The sequence below is a fragment of the Oncorhynchus tshawytscha genome, linkage group LG15 (assembly GCF_018296145.1).
Source record: "Oncorhynchus tshawytscha isolate Ot180627B linkage group LG15, Otsh_v2.0, whole genome shotgun sequence".
Taxonomy (NCBI): domain Eukaryota; kingdom Metazoa; phylum Chordata; class Actinopteri; order Salmoniformes; family Salmonidae; genus Oncorhynchus; species Oncorhynchus tshawytscha.
In genome coordinates this window covers 9,374,597-9,397,661 of record NC_056443.1, presented here as the reverse complement: position 1 = coordinate 9,397,661, position 23,065 = coordinate 9,374,597, and the positions used below count along the sequence as shown (strand labels likewise).

The following is a 23,065-nucleotide window of genomic DNA, read 5'->3' as shown; positions in this document are numbered from 1 at the left end:
TGGTAGGCCCGTCATTGTAGATAATAATTTGTTCTTAACTGACTTGCCTAGTTGAATAAAGGTTCAATTTAAAAATAAAATAAAAAAGTTGTGAGTGGCCCATCTCTCCTGCAGTACTCTATGGTCACTAACGGCGCTGGATTGGCACGAAAACTCTATTTTAGATCACAGCCTCTATTATTCAACAGTCATCCGCATGGCTTCCTGTCTTGTCCAGGCTGCAATCTTTGACCTGATTCAACTGGCACTTTAAACAACCACGGTGAAAAACATTCACAAATATCACCAATGTGCATGTTAAATTCAATGGTCTTGTTGGGGGCTCAACTGAAACTATCGCGTCTTTAGATAACCGTGCAGGGTGTCTTGTTGGGGGTCACTGATCATGACTTCAAATAAAGGTGCAGGGGTCTTGTTGGGGGTCACTGAAACTCTCATGACTTTAGAGAAACATATACCGAAGCCATCTGAAACGGCCGACAAACTCCTCGCCCGGATCATAATGTTCAGCTTCACTTTGGATTACAATAAAGTTGAAAACGTAACACTGCACACAACAACAACTACTAACGCGAAGCAGCGTCTTCATCATAAATCCCAAGATGAAACGTCTTCGCGGGGACAGAGAGGAGAGGAATGGTAAAGGTACAAGGCGATGTAACACAGCAACACAGAGGCAACGCATCGTCCTTCACAGCCCCTCTGTGTCTCTGGTGGATATGCGTCACACTTCAGTGCAAGGGGACAGAGTACATAAGAGCACAGATGAGTACAGAACAGAAGAGCACTACAGCACGCAGCTAAAGCCACTAACAGGATGTGCTCTGCAGGAGATAACTGAGGAGCAGGTCACTCAGGGCAGATGAGCTTTGCACCTACAGGTCAAGGGGAAATCACAGCCACCCCGTAAATGCATTGTGAACAGAAGGAGAGAGATACACAGAGAGAGAGAGAGAGATGCACACATATACTGTTTATAGGTTACCACAACATCACATTTTACCAGATCCTATCAACATGGCGACTGTTACAGTCATTTCTCTGAGAGCGATAATAACCATGGAGATGTTTTACTACTGTACATAACCACAGTTACAGTAACCTAACTAAGCTAGCAGGGCCATGGGAAAGGCTCTAAAGGGCTGTGACAGGGAGGCAGCAGGCAGCAGCTTTAGGGAGAAGGATTTAAGTCCTCCTGGGGCTGAAAGGCTACAGTAGATGTAGTAGTGGATTTGATTCTCAGGCTCATTCCTGCCGTGCTGTGGTTCTGTCCCCCTTGGCCCTGTCCCATCCCCTGTGTGTGTGTGTGTGTGTGTGTGTGCCTGCGTGCGCGCATGTGGAAATCTCCAAAAAGTCCCCACAAGGATAGTAAAACAAGGAAAAGGCTATTTTAAGGCTATTTTAAGTTTAGGGTTGTTACAATTAGGGTTAGGGTTGAATTAGGGTTAGAGGTTTAGAGTTAGGAGTAAGGGTTAGGGGTTAAGGTTAGGTTTAGGATTATGATTAGGGTTAGGTTTGAGGAAAATACATTTTTGGAATGGAAATACATTTTAGGTCCCCACAAGGACAGTTAAACATATGGTGTGTGTGTGTGTGTGTGTGTGTGTGTGTGTGTGTGTGTGTGTGTACACGTGAGTGTAGTAATCTCTAGCACCCAGGGCATAGCACCCAGGGCTGATGAAGAGCTGTCCTGATCTGACCATCACTGTACTGCTGTTCCCTCTCTGCACTTCTCTGCATCCCTCTCCTTTCTCTCTCTCTCTCTCTCTCTCTCTCTCTCTCTCTCTCTCTCCTTTTTGTCCTTCCTTCATTCTCTCATGGTGTCTCTGTTTCTCTCTCTCATGTGTGCGCACACACACACACACACACATTACTTTCACATAACAGCATGCATACAGATGGGACCATAACACCTACAGTATTTCTAGAGCACTGTAGCAGAGCATTAGGATCTGATTTGAATGGAAGAGTGACCACCGATGGCCCACTAACACAAGAGCTAGTATTATGCTTTCCCATGGTGGGGTACTCCACCTATAGTACTGGCTTATGGTGTCTCTGCACTGAGAAGCTTGGTGGCTATATGGATCAATGTACTGCAGAGTACTCTGCTTGACTGGATACTGGAGAATGCTGTGATATAGGCCTACTGGGCAGTGTAGCACTAGAGAGTATTTTGATGAATTGGTTGAGCCAACTATAGAATTAGAAGTACATCTGGTTACTAATTCTATAGTGTGCTCAGACAGTCCACTGGAGTACTCTTATCTTCAGTCACTGAGTCTCCAAGTGGGCTAGGCATCTATAGCCTCTCACGCGCATAGCTGATGAACCAGAATACCTGACACAGCTCAATTTACAGATGTAGGATCTTGAATGAATCACTCTTTCGTGGATGAGAATTTCTCTGCACCGCAGGAAATGCTTTGGGTTTTACATAAATTCACTGAAAACCAAAACTAAAACACTTTTGGCCAGCTAATAGCCCAACCAGATCAAGCAACAATGTGGGCTAAACGTTCAAGTCCTGTTGCTGCAGGATTCTTTTGTTGAGACAATATAGGTCAAATTAAGATCCGACATCTGTACCTCACGACCAGACCATATGTATGGCTCTGTAGCAGACTAACCACACACCCACCTTTGACGCAGTTTCAGTGAGCTGGGAGCTCTATGGTACTAATGAGTCGTTTAACCTGACTCTTACCCCTGGGTTTTACCCCGACACAGAACCAACCAGTCACAGACCTAATCTGATGATCGGCCCCAAACCAGTCAATCCAACCCGCCTTTTTTCTAGTGTTACTTGTCCATACTAGAAGGAAATGATCTCCTGATCCGCACCACAACAACAAGAAAAGAAAGCACACGCTTGCAATCGCACACACACACACACATATACACTTTGTTCAGCAGTGACTGGGAAATTTGTGATTGGGCTTTGAGCACCATTGACTAAGTTGATCCCTGTTAAGATGCAAAGAGGGTTAGGAAGAATTAGGCAACATTGATTGGGTTATACAACACCTGGCCTAGTATCCTCTCTGCACACACACACATACACACACACACACACACAAATGCATGACTGTATACACATTGACACACACACACACATTAGACACACACACACACACACACACACATTATATCAGACAAGACAGATCAAAGTCGGGTGGATCTATACAGGCTAATGTCCATTTGGCCTGACTCATAAGATATCAATGTAGACAGCTGTAGTATCACTTCCTGTTGTGTAAGAATGGCATAGGGCTGTGATAAGGCTGTGATGAGGCTGTGATAAAGCTATGATTAGTCTGTGATGAGGCTGTGATGAGGCTATGATAAGTCTGTGGTGAGGCTGTGATAAGGCTGTGATGAGGCTGTGATGAGGCTGTGATGAGACTGTGATGAGGCTGTGATAAGGCTGTGATGAGGCTGTGATAAGGCTGCTCTGTACATGACCTTTGTTTGACTATCTGTGTAGATCAACGAGGTCACTGTGCTGTAACCATCGCCTTCTGCTCTCTCTCTCACTTTTACTTTATTGGCATGCAATGAACAGGTACTGTCTATACAGCCAAAGCAAAAGACTTTGCAAGTCACCGGTAAACCTCTCTCTGTCACGCAAAGGTGTTTCGTGACGATTAAGTGTCTGGTATTTCAATTCTAAATTGGAGAGAATGGAAGCATATTATAAAATGGGTTTGTGTAATAGGAACGCTATTCACTAGGAAAGCTGCAGGAACTGACTGAAACTGTTTGTGTTTTGGTCGGATTATGCTGATTATGAGTTAGAAGTCTGTCATGTGACATTAGTTAGCCGCTCAGCAAAGTTTCAAATGTACTTATTTGTGTAGCTTTCATGTTCAACCCATAAATGACCGTGACATAGCCTATATTTAGCTATTTTATAACTTTTTAAACGGCCAGGCTATTCAGCTGCATAGTGATGAGAAATGTGACAGCCAGCTGAACGTTGACACGTTCACAGGACAGAGGAAAGCTTTGTATGAACAGATAAGGGAAGAGGGGCGTGTAAAGATGGTGTCGCTCTTCAGTTCCACAGCCCTCCACTCAGATGTGGGAACGTCGATTTAGCACTTACTGTACAGACAAATACCACCTGAGGGCAGGCAAGGACTGCGCTTCACTCTGACTGGTGGGGTATCAGTCCATGGCATACTAGGGACCAAAGACACACTATGTATGGATCAAAACTGGTGTGGACCAAAATTGGTGCATATGGAACAACGAGCTATTACATTAAATAATATGTTCATGCCAGCACTATAATTTATATAGCACTCAAAACTATCCCCCCCTTTACAAATCAAATCAAATTGAATACAGAATGTACAAGTGGGTAGGGGTAAAAGTGACTAGGCAATCAGGACATACAATAAACAGAGCAGCAACAGTGTATGTGAAAGTGTGTTAATGTGTTAGTGTTTGTGTTTGTGTGTGTAGGTGTGGAGTGTCTGTGAGTTATGTGTGAGTGTATGGGTAGAGTCTAGTGAGCATGCATAGAGCCAGTGCAAGTAAGTAAGTGCAAAATAAACAAGATAAATAAATACTAAAGGAGGCCGGGTAGCAAATGTTATATCATAAGATCAGTTATTGGGATCTTGATTACCAATGGTACACACGACTGCAATACTATTACACGTTCCACGCACTAAAACAACGTAAGGCCTACCCCTTTTCTGCACACCATGCTGCAAACTCATGACAAGTAATTACTCAAAGCGGATTGGTTTAGAGACCAGTGAGGCGGAGTGAAGGATGAGGTTGAGGAAATTAGCATACCTGAGGGTCATAAATGTGACAAGTTATGAAAAGTCATGGTGCTGAGAACCTCTTTATATAGACATTTATTGCACTCACAGTAGCCTATATACAGTTGTGCCTCCTGGTCTATCTCAAACATCAGCATTTTACAACACTTTATCGAACCTTTATTTGAGCAGGGAGCCCCATTGGGACCAAGGTTTCCTTTGCAAGGGAGCCCTGAAGAAGAGACATTATCTGGTATTCAGATAAGAATAAGTAGGCAGGCAGCATTGAAAAAGAAGTCAGAAAACTATTTGTTTCACTTGTAGAACTCCTAGCTGAACTCAGAGGTGGGGGTTGCCTGCAGGTCAAGTACGGAGGTGAGGTTGTCCAAAGAGCAGTTTTCAGACGAAGGACTGTGCGCTGTAGACTGCTGTACATCGCCACCAGAACTAAACAAGCAGAACCTGCAAATAGAAACTCCAGTTTTCACTCCAGAAGGAGACATTTAAAGGGATTTTTCTTTTCCTTTACTAAGACTTCATGTCACGCCAAATAACCAGTTAAAAGGGACCAACAAGCCAGCTTCTCTGCGCTGAGACCGAACCCAGGCGAGCAGTCCCCGATGAGGCTGGAGGCCACCGCAAGGATGGACCTTATCAAGAAGCTATGGAGAGCACGCAAGCTGATCCTGGTGGTGCTGATCCCGCTGTCGCTGCTGCCGCTGCCCCTCATCCACCCCACCAGCGTGAGTACCGGAATTCATCATAACATGTCACGAGCATGACTAAATTGCGCATATGGGTAGGCTGTCTGCATTGTTCTTCCGAGTTAGCCTAAAGTATATGAAGCAGAATAAAATTGGGGATGAGAACAGCTGTCAGTGTCTTTATGATTATATTTAGCCATAATACATAACCACAGTACAAATATTTCGATTTACATCATATTCCAATCATGCTTTGCTAATGGAATCTTGTTTTACGCATTTTGTTATGCACTTGGCGTCTGTGCGTAAAGTGCACCATTCCGCGTGTTTACACTTCACAGTAGGGTGCATTGTTGTACAGCGGTTGGCACCACAGGCGACAGGGAGAAAGTGAATCTGTGCCAAGCTATTAGGTTATATAACTCAGCTCAGCTATGTGGGGAAGGATTTGTTCGTTCTGTTTGTGTAGAACCACCTGTGGTTCCAGAATGCCCTCTCTCATCAATTACAGAATTTGTCAAGTTCAGAGAGGGACAGAACAATGGAGCATGTGGCCAGCTGCAGCTACAGAACCCATCATGCTCTGTTCTCCTGTGTCAGCCTGAGAGAATTGTACTAATGTGCCTCTCTGGGTTCAAACCCACGCGTCTTACTCCGAGACTGTGTTAGCCCACTGAACTAAAGCCTAGTCTTCAGGGTCCTTATTCATTATGATCTAAATCGCTGAACTGATCCTAGATCAGCACTCCTAGTCTGAGACGCTTTATGAGTACTGGCCCCTGGTCTCAGGCAAGGTTAAGGTTAGGGATCCTCCTTATCTCTGATAGCAGGATGAACTCAGCTCCTTGGGGTTTGAGTCAGGAGCCATAATGTCTGTCCAATGAGCAGATTAACTGACCTAACTTGTGTTCAGAGATTATCAGTAGAGCTCACGTGAGGAAATCCAAACCGGTGTTTCCATTTAATCATCATTGTTTCTCTAGAGGAAGATAAGGGGAATTGAACTGATGAGTGAATCCATTCTTACAGTAATCATCTGAAAATCGCACCGTCAACACTGATGAACGGTTATCCAGGTGACTTATCTTTATGAAAGCCTTTGGCCTTGACGAAGAGATAACACGAAAAGCCATCTTCTTTTATTGATCACATCACACACTTAAGGGTTATGTTGAGTCATGGTCTGAAAGGTGACGTGAACCCTCCGAATTCTCACTCTAAGAACTCACATGACCATGCTACCTCCCGATGTGGATGGAAACCGTCTGCTGAGTCACCTTTGACCTCTTGACAACTGCTTGCTCATTGCAGTGAAATATCATACAGTCCATCCATACACATGGTAGATTGGAGAAACAAATTGATCAATTAAACCATTTCGAAAATGTCCCTACAACCTAACTGAATGAAACCTGTCAGTAAGTAAGAAATAACCCATGATTGCCTCAATAAACCCAGTTCTCTGATGAAACTGAAAAAAATGATTTGATTGATTCATTGAAAGTCTATTCATTCCATGACAGTTGTCTACTGTGTGACAACCTCAGATCAATAATCTCTGATTGTCTCTGTCCCCAGTCTCCTGAATGACCGAGATCTGACTTCATATCCCGTATCTGACAAACACTAACTACTGGGAGATAGTCAGATCACCTCAGTTTCCTGGGGCAAAACTTGGGGACACTTTCCCTGTGGCCAAATTAGATTAGTACTGTGTGTGTAACAGCCGGTATATTTATCTAGATCACAGAAAGGAGGTGTTGTGTTCCCACCTGTGGTGGGGTGGTCAGGACTGGGCATGTCCAGTGAGGCACATGTGGAGAACGTGCCCGGCCAGGTGCTCGTGGCCAGGGTCGGTGGCTGCCTGCCTCAAAGGCACCAATGGAGAGGCCAAATAGTCTCTGTGTGATACACAACAATATTCAACATTGTTTTCAATGAGAGGTTACACTACCAGCATGCGTGCGTGTGTGCATTGCTGGACAGTCTGACGGTGTGCATGCATGTGCGTGTGTGTATAGCTGATGTATTGCCAGACCCCTCACCTCACTCTCCAGACAACCTGTACTCCACCAGGAATTACACGATACACTGGTCAGACAAGTGCCTGACACACATCACCTGTAAGGACATGTTTTATGAGAAGGGAGAGTTCTGAAGGCGTCCTCACCTACGCAGGATAAGCTACCGCTACCCCTCTACCTGGGCCTGTGGTAACAAAGGATCATTCAATGTGGTGAGATAGATATGCACAGCTCACTAATGGAGAAGATCCAAGATATTCATTGATTTGACGAGCTCAGTGTCTAAAAAACTTGACTCGGTCGTTCTCTCTAAAAAAAAAAACATTCAGTTATTCATCCATTTTGATGAAAAGCTGCCTCGAGTTTCCGAGGAAACGAAAAGGTTAAACAGGTACGTTTAAATGAATGACTTAACAAATCCCATTTTGATTCAACTATTAGATTGGAATTTGGATTGGCTCTTTCACAAACTGAGCACATTCTCCATCGTTTCCGTGGCAAATAAATGGTGTTGAAATGTGACTAAGGAACACAGTGGGTTTGTTCTCACGGGAACTTTGTAACTGAGATGCACACACACTCGACATGTTCATGTTTTTAAATGTCTGTCAAATTGTAAAGTATTTTGTCCGTAATGTCTTTTTCATTATATGCTGTACCCCAGTAAGTCTAGCTGTCCCCATTGGTGTCAGGTCATGGGGATCCTAAAAAATCTCATCAAAAATCTTAATCAATTTCTTTCAGTGAACAGCATTATTGCACTCCAATAAACCCTAGTGGAATAAATTCAGACAAATGAACCCTGACAATATGGGGGACCTAGCAATGAGTTTGTTTCACCAGAATTTCACTAAGTTCAACACTGACATATACTCAATAATTGACCGTGCTTTCATGATAAGCAACGTTCGAAAATACAATACAGGCATACATGTAGAAGGTTTGGACCTTGGCAAACTGCATTGTTGCATGAAAGCCCAATCCCTTCCCTATGTCTCAACCCCCTTGTGTCTCTGTCCCCTGTAGGAGGCCTGCTGTGCGTACGTGTTGATAGTGACAGCGGTGTACTGGGTATCAGAAGCTGTACCCCTGGGAGCTGCTGCCCTCGTACCAGCCTTCCTATACCCACTGTTCGGAGTGCTCAAGTCCAGCGAGGTCAGTAAAACTATCACTCACTCTCCTCTCTCTTTCTCCCGCTCTCTGCTAAGGGTACTGAGGACCAGGAGCGCGCGCACACACGCGCACGCACACAAAACAAAAGTAGAAACACAACATGCAGCAATTTAAAATATTTGACTGAGTTACAGTTCACATAAGGAAGTCAGTCCATCGAAATATATTAATTAGGCCCTAATCTATGGATTTCACATGACTTGGACACAGATACCTTAAAAAACAATGTATGGGCGTGGATCAGAAAACCAGTCACAGTATCTGGTGTATTTGCCTCATGCAGGGCGACACATCTCCTTCGCATAGAGTTGATCAGGCTGTTGACTGTGGCCTGTGGAATGTTGTCCCACTCCTCTTCAATGGCTGTGTGAAGTTGCTGTATATTGTCGGGAACTGGAACACGCTGTTGTACACATTGATTCAAAGCATCCCAAACACACTCAATGGGTGACATTGTGCACAGATCCTTGCAACATGGAGCAGTGCATTATCATGCTGAAACATGAGGTGATGGAGGCGGATGAATGGCACGACAATGGGCCAAAGGATCTCGTCAGAGTATCTTTGTGCATTCAAATTGCCATAGATAAAATGCAGTTGTGTTCGTTTCTCCATAGCTTATGCCTGCCCATACCATAACCCCACCGCCTCCATGGGGCACCTTGTTCACAAAGTTGACATCAGCAAACCGCTCGCCCACACAACGTCATACACATGGTCTGTGTTCGTGAGGCCTGACAAATTCTCTCAGTTTATGGTAGAGAAATTAACATTCAATTCTCTGGCAACAGCTCTGGTAGACATTTTTGCAGTCAGCATGCCAATTGTACACTCCCTCAAAACTTGAGACATCTGTGGCATTGTTTTGTCTGACAAAACTACACATTTTAGTGTGGCCTATTATTGTACCCAGCACAAGGTGCACCTGTGTAATGATCATGCTGTTTAATCAGCTTCTTAATATGCAACACCTGTCAGGTGGATGGATTATTTTGGCAAAGGAGAAATGCTCACTAACAGGGATGTAAACAAATTTTAAACAAAACATTTTAGAGAAATAAGCATTATGTGCATGTGGAACATTTCTGGGATCTTTTATTTCAGGTCATGAAACATGGGACCAACACTTTACATGTTGCGTTAATATTTTTGTTCAGTGTACAAACACCCAAACGTACATTCAAACCCAAAATATTCCTTTCACATAATTCTTGTTCAACTGTAAATACGGTCATCTGAGCACCTGACTCCCACTACTGCCAAATTAACACTTCTCTTAGTGTAAAATCGGATCTCTAAGCATTTAAAGTATTTACCACACTCCTTGTGTATGTACAGTAAGCTGCCCTGGATACTTGGGGCCTCTAAGGAGGTATACTCTAACATGTACGCCCCTTTCGGTCGCTCTAAATAACACACTCAATACTGTTACATATGTGGAGTAGCGTATGGATGGATGCTTTCTAGGAAGAACCTGAGAAGTCCCATCCCATTGCTTTGTAATGCCTCTGCGATGACTGAAAAGGGAAGTAGGTTGACCCAATCCCATTCTGAGGAAACGGAGGATTCTGAGGATTGCTTGCTCGTTGTTGCTGCATTGTCGGAGCTGGAGGCACAAGCGTTTCGCTACACTCGCATTGACATCTGCTGGCCATGTGTATGTGACAAATAAAATTTGATTTGATTTGATTTGATTTACACTCGCTAACAAATGTAGCCTCATGTGTGAACTAACAACCACAGACAATGACCTTGTACGGCACTTAATGAAGCCTTTATAAACACTTTATTAAGTCTTAAAAGTTACCCTTCGTTTGACCTTTCACCATCCTCCTCTCATTTTGTGAAGTGAAGAGACGGTAATGATGTCACAGACCCATGTCAACATGTGAGTGACTCACTCTTTCTGATAACTGGTGATCTGATGATGTCAGGTTATCACGAGGTATCTGTATGCTAACGTCTAATATAATACAGGAAGCATTCTAGTCAGATCCTCTCTGGTCGTCTCCAGTGAAGCACTTAGCACTGAGATGATGGCCTTATGTACTGATCAGAGTAACCCATTAACCCCTGCTGGACAGGAAATGGTCTGTTATTTAACCAGCCCCAAGTGCTCCCAATGACCACCATTAATGGTTCCCTCTCCTCACTATATCAGTGTTACATAAAAAGGAACCACTGAGTCGCTCATGTGATCTGATCGCATGGACAAAACCTGCCAAAGCAGGCTGTTAGTGTTATTATAAGCTCTTGTAATCGTGTTTGGCAAATATCCACGTTTTTAATGCAACTCTTTGCTCTGATGACTAGACTTGTGTACTGTACTTAGTGCTGCTCTCTCACACCTCACCTCACCAATAGGATTGCTTTACTTCAGTTTTAACCTGGCACAAACAGGAAGGTGTTACGTGTAAAACCTTCCCCTGCCCTCTCACATCGATTGTTGGGTCCCATTTTAGTTTGTATGCCTCCAATCGCAAATGTTTGGAAATGAGCAAAGCTCAGACATGTTGATCCAACTGATCCATCTGAGCCCATCCTGGAGTACAAATACATCAATTCATGCTTAACGGCAAACATGAACACAGAAGAGGTCAAAGTAAAAAATATGTTTAAAAAATGTTGAGCATTTTTCGACCGAATCCAGGTGTGCGCGAGTCACATGTAAGGATCGAGTGTATTTGTGTGTATAGAGTGCTATAAATACTGTGTGGTTGCCTTTGGTACAGGTAGCTGCAGAGTACTGTAAGGACACCACTCTGCTGCTGATGGGGGTGATCTGTCTGGCGGCCTCCATAGAGAAATGGAACCTCCACAAACGCATCGCTTTACGCATGGTCATGATTGCCGGAGCCAAGCCTGGCATGTAAGTACGCAGCTACCACAAACGCACACAAGCATATATAAATCAAGTGTGTACACACACACACACACACACACACACACACCTTCTCTCTCCTTGTGTGTATTCTCAGGTTGGTGCTGGGTTTCATGTGCTGTACGGTCTTCCTGTCCATGTGGCTCAGTAACACCTCCACTACTGCCATGGTGATGCCCATCGCTGAGGCCGTCCTGCAGCAGCTCATCAGCACCGGCGTGGCCGACACCCAGGAAGACTCCGAAACCGTCGAGGCCACCGAGGACGGCTGCCTCAGCAGTATGGCTTTCCCCTGACTGCCTGCGGTAAACATCTCAGTGACATGGTGAATTGTGCCTAACTGTGATCATTAAATGGTTTTGTTTTGCTCCTTTGCAGACAGGGAAGAGAATCTGGAACAGAACCAACTCGAGCGTCTGTATCGCAGAGACAGGTAAGACCTGGGGAGCTTTTGAGACAATCACTGGAGAATCACATACAATACAGGCTTGCAGTCCACATCATGAAAACAACTCCAGTGAGTCAATTATGAACCTGTTGTGTTTCATCCACAGCTGTATGAAGCAGGAGCTCTGCACTCTGACTGAGGTGAGAATATAAAACCTTTTGTAAATCTGTGTAAGGACATCTGTCTTTAACCTCTACGTTAATTCTCCATTGTGTGTTTTGTTCTCTCAGTTGCCGACTGTGGAGACTAACGGGACTGGGAGGAAGGCCAGTAAGACCAGTCTGGGCCAGTTGTCCCTAAAACAGACCAACGGACACCTGCCATCGGTCAGTAGACACACTCACTACACACAGGGCCCCAACCAGGGTTTGAGTTTTAGTGAGGTCCGGAAAGGAGGGTCTTAACCCCTCCTCCCAATATAAAAATAATTAAAAAGTTGAAGCTCATTTATTGCTAGTTTGGAAAACAGAATAAACAAGCAAAAATGACCCCGGCCATTATCACCTCAATCAATCTACAAACACATAACAATTGTAATGTTATACCCCTGAAAGGAAGTAAATGATCAACAGCCACACCACTGGCTATTTTAGTAGCCTACACTCTGTAAAGCACAGTATTTATGAGAAGTTAGTATCCTTGGGACATCCCTACCCCATTGAAGTTGACACTTAAAATGGTTAAGGTAAGGGTTAAGGTTAGGTAGGGGTTTTGGTTAAGGTTAGGTTTAGGGGTTAGGTTTAGGCGTATGGACGTACCAAGGATCCCTGATAGCAATGACTATGTGTTTGATGCCATTCCATTCGCTCCGTTCCAGCCATTATTATGAGCCATCCTTCCCTCAGCAGCATCCACTGATCTACATAGCTATACATATCTATAAGAGAATACCAGTTGTGCACTTATTCTCAGAAAGTCGTTTTTTGTTTCTTTGGGGATGTCCATAGATACGGAAGGAGTCGCAGGACGATTTTAAAACTGCCTTTTGACCAGCATCTCGCAAACACACTGTCAACAGCATCTACAGTTTTGCCTACTTCTCTAGTGAGCCGACTCCGAGCTGGGGTAGTTCGTTTCACGTCTCAGGCCCTCGGTCTGTGCCGTGAGAGGGCGGAGTTAGTCGTTTGAGAGAGTGGTCAATGTGCTGCTAAAAAAAAGGCAAATCCAGGAAGCGAATCCAGAGGACAAATGGGAACACAACAAACAAACCACCGTTCATGATTCCACTCATTCGCAAAGAAGCAGGCTCAATGAAAACTCCGTCAAATCAAGAATATAAGCATTCTGAGCTTTGACCAACGCTGGGAGCTATATTTAGATGTTGTCCCATCATTTATTTTCCTTATTGTGTACAAAATATATATGTATGTTATATATATATATATATATATATATATATTTCCCACAAACAGTGACTCACTATACTTGTTCCTCTCTCTGTTCCAGACAGCGATCAGCATCCCAGAGCCCAAGAAGGAGAAGGAGAGCAAGAACTCTCGCTACCCTACCAAGAGAGATCATATGATCTGTAAATGTCTCTCGCTCAGCATCACGTACGCAGCCACCATTGGAGGCCTCATCACCATCACGGGCACCTCCACCAACCTTATCTTCGCCGAACAGTTCAACAAGTAAGCTACATTACCATACACTGCATTGAATGCAGTTCAATAGGTACCATACCATACACTATCCCCAATGCAGTTCAATAGGTACATTACCATACACTACCCCCAATGCAGTTCAATAGGTACAATACCATACACTACCCCCAATGCAGTTCAATAGGTACAATACCATACACTGCCCCCAATGCAATTCAATAGGTACAATACCATACACTACCCCCAATGCAATTCAATAGGTACAATACCATACACTACCCCCAATGCAGTTCAATAGGTACAATACCATACACTACCCCCAATGCAGTTCAATAGGTTCAATACCATACACTACCCCCAATGCAATTCAATAGGTACAATACCATACACTACCCCCAATGCAGTTCAATAGGTACAATACCATACACTGCCCCCAATGCAATTCAATAGGTACAATACCATACACTACCACCAATGCAGTTCAATAGGTACAATACCATACACTGCCCCCAATGCAATTCAATAGGTACAATACCATACACTACCCCCAATGCAATTCAATAGGTACAATACCATACACTACCCCCAATGCAGTTCAATAGGTACAATACCATACACTACCCCCAATGCAGTTCAATAGGTACAATACCATACACTACCCCAATGCAGTTCAATAGGTACAATACCATACACTACCCCCAATGCAATTGAATAGGTACAATACCATACACTACCCCCAATGCAGTTCAATAGGTACAATACCATACACTACCCCCAATGCAGTTCAATAGGTACAATACCATACACTACCCCCAATGCAGTTCAATACCATACACTACCCCCAATGCAGTTCAATAGGTTCAATACCATACACTACCCCCAATGCAGTTCAATACCATACACTACCCCCAATGCAGTTCAATAGGTACAATACCATACACTACCCCCAATGCAGTTCAATACCATACACTACCCCCAATGCAGTTCAATAGGTACAATACCATACACTACCCCCAATGCAGTTCAATAGGTACAATACCATACACTACCCCCAATGCAGTTCAATAGGTACAATACCATACACTACCCCCAATGCAATTCAATAGGTACAATACCATACACTACCCCCAATGCAATTCAATAGGTACAATACCATACACTACCCCCAATGCAGTTCAATAGGTACAATACCTAAAATACCCCATGGCCTTTCAATACATTATTAGCCAAATGTCTTTTGTGTAACAGTATTGCCAACCTGGGTTCAAACTAGGGACCCTCTGAACACATCGACAACAGGCACCGACGAAGCATCGTTATCTATCGCTCCACAAAAGCCACCGCCTTTGCACAGCAAGGGAAACAACTGTCAAAGTCTCAGAGCAAATTCCGTCACCGATTGAAACACTACCAGTGTGCACCGCTAACTAGCTAGCCATTTTACACTGGTTACACATGGTCTATTAATATCAACAAAATACAATACCACACATTTCTCACTACTGGATACAATACCTGACTAATACCCCCATGTCCTGTCAATATCAGCCAAATAACAATCTGTAATTTCTGTCTCAGTGAAACTTAAATGGATAGATAAAGAGAGTTGATTAGATGAATGATACCAATTTTCCCTCAAATTTTGGTTGGCACTGAGCAAATTGTAGGTCTTGTGAGTGGAAACTTGAACATAGTGAGAATTTTGTGCAACTTCTGGCACACGTTTACAATGAATTCTGAGGCAGTACCCTTACCGTTTTAGACAGTAGCCAATAGGCTATTCTGGCCACTTGAGCATATTGTAGGCCTACCAACAAATTCCGTAACATTTTCACATGGAAATAGCTTTTGATTTCTATGATATAGCCTACATGTAGCCTATATGTGGTGTTCAGTGCAGGCATACATTGCATGAGACTTTTAAAAACGTTTTTGACATTATGAAGGGCTTGACATTAATTATTTTTTACTTGGTCTGTAACACCATGGGCCAAATAGCTGACTGTCAATTGCATTGTATTGTGTTGTATGACGCAAGAAACCACTCTACAAAATAACATGAATTATTATTACTATGCAGAGAATGAGACGATGTAGGTTACCTCTGCTATTGGCTTATTTGCATATTCAAATCTATCTCAAAATACAACACTGCCCCTTTAATTAAGACATAAGCTTTTTAAAGACCGCTTAAAATGTAGCCTACACATTTTGTGCTCCAGTAGTAAGCAGTAACTCCCCACTGCTAACCTATACTTATCTATAACTGGGCTAATAACCCGCTAAGAATATTAACAAATGTGCACACTCGCGGGCTCTGATCGGAAAAGCGCAAGCGATTCAAAGATCGCTGGTGGGCAACCCCCGCCAGTGTAATTCTACTCTGTTGCGTTTTGGCTCTGCCTACAACAAAATCACAGACTCAATCTTGCAAAGCCAGATTTGTTTTGTTATGTTGCATTGAAAAAGGCCTGCTTATAATGTTGATTCGAACACAGAAAAAAACGTTGATCTATATAGTGCAAACTAATGGGGCGAAATCAGTGAATCTCAATATTCTGCGTCTCTGCGCGGCATGGCATTTATTCTGCGCGGCTGTCCTGGAGGAAGGACTCGCAGTTTAGAGGGAACATTGAATGATGCGATATGTCATGTTTAACTCCGTGACCGAGGTCCAGAGGAAACAAAAGGACAAAGAGGCCTAGGATTGATGGATTGAAGGATTGGTGTAAACCCTCTCAACAATCCCACAAAGCGGATTTCCTGGGCACTTTAATAAATCAGCTAGGCTAAGCCAGGGAAAATGGCCTCTTTTCATCTTAAAGTTTGTTGGACAAAGGTAAATCTGACTGTGTCCATATCAGTCTTCCTTCTCGCCCTCTTTACCCCCCTCCTTTCCTCCCTCCCTCCCCAGTGCAACTATAATATGTGTCAGTAGTATGTAGCTCCTTTATGTGTAGCTCTGTCAAACTGGGGCTCAGGTTGGTGAAGGACAGCTCTGTGAGTCAGGGGGTTTGCTGGTGATCCCCAAAAGAGAATTTATTGTCTGAGTAGCTTTAACAGGTCCACACTAGTGAAACCAGAACCTTAAACCTAACCCTGTAGGCATTTTTATCCTGCTACTGGGGGAACAGAGAGTTCCAACAGTGAGTAGTGTTCACAACAACAGACCCATCCTCTAAACACTGGTATGCAGGTTTTGTCAAAACAGTCTGCTAAATGGCATATATTATTGTATTATATTGACAGTTGGAGGTGGCAATACAAATAATGAATGATACTCAATATAATCTGCCTTGCATCTAATAGCAAATTCCAAAAGATTCCATCAACATCAATCATTAAAGGGATACTTCTGGATTTTGGCAATGAAGCCCCCTATCTACTTCCCAGAGTCAGATGAACTCATGAATACCATTTTTATGTCTGCACACAGAGACATAACATTGAGATCTACGAGTTCATCTGACTCTGTGTATGCGCAAGCAGGACCTTGGCCGGTACTTCCACATGGAAAAAGGAATGAAAGCCCTCAATAAACCTTGACCGCAGACAGTAGGGTGAGGGGGGTGTTGTTTGCATAGACCCTTCATATGGCTGACTGAGTAGATGGAACAGCAATGAACAGCAATTCATTGATTGATTTAACAGTTTTATCTGTTGGAATTGTCAGAATATCCATGTGTTCAGTCTTTTACCGGGCAGATATCGAACAGCAGAGCAAGTATACGAAGAAGAAGCAGCGAGTCAGCTTGTCTTTCAGCAAACAGAGATATTACCATATCACTGCCCAGTATTGACAACTACTAGATATCCTTCCACATAGGCCATAGAGTCAGAAAATAGACCTGAACTTATTCATTGTGTGGTCAATGACCAGCAGAGGTCTTACAGATGTCATGTTCTGATCATGATGAAAAGAAAAGGGTTCATGGTTAGTTTCTGCTGGTTCTAAGGTTGTAGTAGTGGCCCCTCCCTGAGTCTGTAATGACTTGTGATACTGAGGGTATCCCTAGTGGGTCTTAACCCAGAACTACTATCTCCCGTAATTCCATCAGATGCTCCGTTGGGTTCTGTGGGGGAGATGTAAGAGATAAGATACTAATGAGCCAGAGCCCCTCCACTTCCAAAAATGTTCTGCTTGAAATCCAAGCCCCCACTTTAAGCACCTTCACCCAACCCTGATACGTCTAAATAACCAGTGCCGGAAAACCAAAGCACCGGGACAACTGTTGCTCTCTAGTCATCGCATCCATTTAGTCTGTCCATGAGAGATTACCCTGCAACTTGTCGTCCAACACCGTAGACATGACACCAAAAGGTCCGATTCTGAGCCTCTTGGTGATTGCTGGTGTTATAAACTCAGCACCAAAAAAAAACGTCCTCTCACTGTCAACTGCGTTTATTTTCAGCAAACTTAACATGCGTAAATATTTGTATGAACATGACAAGATTCAACAACTGAGACATAAACTGAACAAGTTCCACAGACATGGAACTAACAGATATTGAATAATGTGTCCCTGAACAAAGGGGGGGTCAAAATCAAAAGTAACAGTCAGTATCTGGTGGGGCCACCAGCTGCATTAAGTACTGCGGTGCATCTCCTCCTCTTCGACTGCACCAGATTTGCCAGTTCTTGCTGTGAGATGTTACCCCACTCTTCCACCAAGGAACCTGCAAGTTCCCAGACATTACTGGGGGGAATGGCACTAGCCCTCACCCTCCGATTCAACAGGTTCCAGACATGCTCAATGGGACTGAGATCCGGGCTCTTCGCTGGCCATGGCAGAACACTGACATTCCTGTCTTGCAGGAAATCACGCACAGAACGAGCAGTATGGCTGGTGGCATTGTCATGCTGGAGGGTCATGTCAGGATGAACCTGCAGGAAGGGTACCACATGAGGGTGGAGGATGTCTTCCCTGTAATGCACAGCATTGAGATTGCCTGCAATGGCTACAAGCTTAGTCCGATGATGCTGTGACACACCGCCCCAGAGCATGATGGACCCTCCACCTCCAAATCGATCCAGCTCGAGAGTACAGGCCTCGGTGTAATGCTCATTCCTTCGACGATAAACGCGAATCCGACCATCACCCCTAGTCAGTGAAGACTCGTCAGTGAAGAGCACTTTTTGCCAGTCCTGTCTAGTCCAGCGACAGTGGGTTTGTGCGTTGTTGCCATTGATGTCTGGTGAGGACCTGCCTTACAACAGGCCTACATGCCCTCAGTCCAGCCTCTCAGCCTATAGCGGACAGTCTGAGCACTGATGGAGGGATTGTGCATTCGTGGTGTAACTTGGGCGGTTGTTGCCATCCTGTACCTGTCCGGCAGGTGTGATGTTTGGATGTACCGATCCTGTGCAGGTGTGATTACATGTGGTCTGCCACTGCGAGGACGATCAGCTGTCCGCCCTGTCTCCCTGTAGCACTGTCTTAGGCGTCTCACAGTACGGACATTGCAATTTATTGCCCAGGCCACATCTGCAGTCCTCATGCCTCCTTGCAGCATGCCTAAGGCACGTTCACGCAGATGAGCAGGGACCCTGGGCTTCTGTCTTTTGGTGTTTTTCAGAGTCAGTAGAAAGGCCTCTTTTGTGTCCTAAGTTTTCATAACTGTGACCTTAATTGCCTACCGTCTGTAAGCGGTTAGTGTCGTAACAACAGTTCCACAGGTGCATATTCATTAATTGTTTATGGTTCATTGAACAAGCATGGGAAACAGTGTTTAAACCCTTTACAATAAAGATCTGTGAAGTTATTTGGATTGTTACGAATTATCCTTGAAAGACAGGGCCCTGAAAAGGGGACGTTTCTTTTTTTGGGGCTGAGTTTACTATGAGGACAATACCCTTACAGATTATGTGGTGTATTTGGTTTAACGTTAACCATGCTCTCTGTATCTCCTCCCATCACTAACTATTCTCTCTCTCCACCCCCTTGCAGTCGCTACCCGGATGCGAAGGTGATCAACTTTGGGACCTGGTTCATCTTCAGTTTCCCCATCGCGATCATCATGCTGCTGCTGACCTGGGTCTGGCTGCACTTCCTCTTCCTCGGCTGCAAGTAAGCACCTCGCATGCATGTGAAATGGAGGAAGACACGCACACAGGAACCCGCACACACACACATTGTACAGGTATCTCTGTGATATTAACCTTGCGGTGTTGTCGCGTGTCTCCAGTTTCAGGGAGACATGCTCGTTGAGTAAAAAGCGTAAGACAAGGAGAGAGATGCTGTCAGAGAGGAAGATCCACGACGAGTACATAAAGCTTGGGCCCATCAGGTGATTTTTCGACTCGTTTTCCAGTTACAGCTGGGGACAAGAAACCAGCTGTGTAACCATGTGAGAAACTAAATGATGGTACAAACGCTGAAGGAAAACAATCAAACTGACCTGTGTGTTGTTTCTTCTGGGCTGTAGCTACCCAGAGGTGGTGACAGGAGTGTTCTTCATCCTGATGACTCTGCTGTGGTTCACCAGAGAACCGGGCTTCGTACCCGGGTGGACGTCGCTGTTCGAGAAGTACGTAGCTACCTTTTGGTATTGCACTATCAAAGGGGGGAAAAATGGCGCACTGTTAACGGAATAGGGTGCCATTTCAAATGCATCTCATTGAGACTAACGTTGAATAATGAAGGTTCGATTTTTTTTTTTTTTAAACGGTTAAATGTTGTTTTGTTTCCGCAGGAAAGGCTACAGGACCGACGCCACTGTCTCTGTGCTACTGGGCTTCCTGCTCTTCCTTATCCCGGCCCGTCGGCCATTTTCTCGGGCCCCCAGAACCCCCGCAGGGGACAGCTCCGCAGAAAGAGACCCAGACCCCATGGCCCCCATGATCACCTGGAAGGACTTCCAGAATCTCATGCCCTGGGAGATCGTCATCCTTGTGGGAGGGGGCTACGCCTTGGCTGCTGGCTGCAAGGTACCAGGTTATATAGTATACTGTACTACTGTACAAACAACGTGTAGGCTACTCACCACAGGGCAGATTGCTTAGGATTAAAACCTTCTCAAACAGCCTAATTCATGCTGCAAGGTAACATACGATACCACGTTTTCTTAAACTATAGTTCGGAACCCAAAGTGGGCCCAAGGCATGTGAGAGGTGGGTCGCGAGTTATGACAATACATATATAAATCACACACTTTCTGCCTAATTTGGGTCAATAGAGAATGATTTGGGTCACGGGAGAACGGTCAACATCTCATTTTGGTCTCGATTTAGAAAAGTGTAAAAAGGAGAAGATGTATTTTTTTTACAACCAAATCTCTGTGTAAACGGCATGTTATAGAAGGTTCCAGACACATTTTTTGTTGTTGTTGTTTCACGTTGTTGAGAAACTTACCCCAAACAGCAAATCACTTCCTCATCCTCATTGTGTAGTATGGGGGCCTTGAAAAAACATGGAACAAAGGCTCCAAAAAGGCCCAAATACGTCCTTTTGTAAACAACAAATCTCTCAGTATAGTGATGCAGGTCTTTAGCTGTTGTACACATGAAATTGTGCCATCCTAAACATGATACCTTCCAATGTGGGTTACAGTATATATGTTACAGTATGTGCTATGAGGTTGCATCACAATCTATATTACATACATCAATGACAACTCAACGTAGTGTGTGTCTGATCGTGTGGTGTGTCTGGTCATGTGTTTGCGTGTGTGTTCAGGTGTCAGGGCTGAGTGTGTGGATCGGCAGACAGCTGGAGCCCATGAGTGGTCTACCCCCGTGGATGGTCACGCTGCTGGCCTGCCTGCTCGTCTCCGCGGTTACAGAGTTCGCCAGCAACCCCGCCACTCTCACCGTGTTCCTACCTATCCTCTCTGCTCTGGTAAGAATAACAGTGATTCTCTGTCGGTCTTCTCTACCTGTCCTCTCGATCGTCTCTGGTAAGAAGCACACTGTGTGTATACACTCTGCTCTAGAAAGAACCACAGTCGTCGTCTATTCTCTCTTCCCTGACTAGCCCCTCTAACCCTGAGAGCCCGTGAAGAAGAACCTAAGCCCCATCCTTCAATTTCTCAGCTCGATTCCCAGTGTCCTCGAATAGCCTACACACTTCTACTCTCTTCTCACAACATCAACACAGCCATCTGCTCGCCCTCCTCTCTCGGTGCCACTGTCAATATTATTGAAAACACCCTGTTCCTTTGCGTGACACGCAGTTATGCGACCTCTGACCTCTGTCTCCCTCTCTCAGTCGGAGACCCTGCAGATCAACCCCCTCCACACACTCATCCCCGCCACCATGTGTGTGTCATTTGGGGTCATGCTGCCTGTCGGGAACCCCCCCAACGCCATAGTGTTCAGTTACGGACATGTGCAGATCAGCGACATGGTGAGACACAAACACATAAGCACAAACCCCACTGGGACGGGACAGCACAATGCCAAGCAGAATCAAAAGGCTGTTGTTGCAATTCTGACGTTTTTATGTAACAGTCCTATTATACAAGATTATAAGAGATTTATTTAATAGTCGTAATACCTTTTAATGAGCAGCAATCAATCACTAGAACGAGAGCCCTGTGTTTTGCGCAATCATTTGACATGCCTGGATTTGAAACTTCTATTCAAAGCTTTTTCATCAAACGGACCCCCTTTCCTTATGATGTCAGATGGCCCAGCACCATCTTCAGACAATATGGCTTTCATTGTTGATGTAATTCTCATTTCTGGATAAATACAAGTTAAGTTGTATTGTCACATGCTCAAGCACATTGAAATGCTTAACTTGCGAGCTCTACTCAACAAGTGCCATAGTCAATATCAAACTAGTTTAACGAATACAAAATAAAAATAATAATTTTAATAAAACATGAGAAATAAGAGAACTTGCTATGTCACATGATTGTACAAAACACAGGACCCTAAATAGAACACCTAGGCTTAGGTACACACGGGAGCTCTTCAATAATAAGTGAGAGAACAAGTACATATTTCTTACCCAGTGTTGTTGTCGTCTGTCTCAGGTGAAGGCAGGATTCGGGGTGAATCTGATTGGTGTTCTAGTGGTGATGCTGGCCATAATGACCTGGGGCGTGCCCCTCTTCAACCTGACTCAGTACCCAGACTGGGCCATCGCCAGGAACTTCACTGGCAGCTTATAACCACACGGGGGCGTGAGAGAGTGCAGACGGTCACAGGGGGGGGCAGAAAGAAGAATGCAGAAGACGTCTCTAAACAGAGACACTCGCCGTCTCTTTTACTGTAAATGCCAAATTGAAAGGGACTGAGGCTTATTCCTTCAACCGTGCTGGTAACGTCTGAGAATCGTGCAGGTTGGGGAAGACTGGGTGGAAGAAGCACCACAAGGGAGGAGACGCAGGGGCTGCCTTTTCACAGGCGGCCCAATTCAGATTATTTTTTTTTACTCTAATGGGTATTTTGACCAATCAGATCAGATATTTTGCCAATAATTGCACAAAATATCTGAATTGGGCTGC

General features: G+C 44.4%; 1 protein-coding gene across 1 annotated transcript; it reads left to right on the top strand.

The window, feature by feature from the left end:
* The first annotated feature begins 4,829 nt into the window (after positions 1 to 4,829).
* LOC112214346 (solute carrier family 13 member 4) lies at positions 4,830 to 22,766 on the top strand. The gene is made up of 15 exons (XM_024372997.2): positions 4,830 to 5,521; positions 8,533 to 8,661; positions 11,412 to 11,548; positions 11,658 to 11,839; positions 11,939 to 11,993; positions 12,115 to 12,148; positions 12,239 to 12,334; positions 13,455 to 13,639; positions 19,561 to 19,680; positions 19,799 to 19,900; positions 20,039 to 20,140; positions 20,306 to 20,540; positions 21,289 to 21,450; positions 21,820 to 21,957; positions 22,592 to 22,766. Exons 1-15 carry the CDS (start codon positions 5,399 to 5,401, stop codon positions 22,727 to 22,729), a joined length of 1,938 nt encoding a protein of 645 aa, XP_024228765.2. The 5' UTR covers positions 4,830 to 5,398; the 3' UTR covers positions 22,730 to 22,766.
* Positions 22,767 to 23,065: the final 299 nt, after the last annotated feature.

Bases quoted from the DNA above. Each gene is read 5' to 3' on its own strand.
- LOC112214346 (XM_024372997.2), top strand. From the start codon at position 5,399: ATGAGGCTGGAGGCCACCGCAAGGATGGACCTTATCAAGAAGCTATGG. The intron at 11,840-11,938 runs GTATGGCTTTCC...GCTCCTTTGCAG, and splicing joins CGAGGACGGCTGCCTCAGCA to ACAGGGAAGAGAATCTGGAA. The intron at 19,681-19,798 runs GTAAGCACCTCG...GCGTGTCTCCAG, and splicing joins TTCCTCTTCCTCGGCTGCAA to TTTCAGGGAGACATGCTCGT.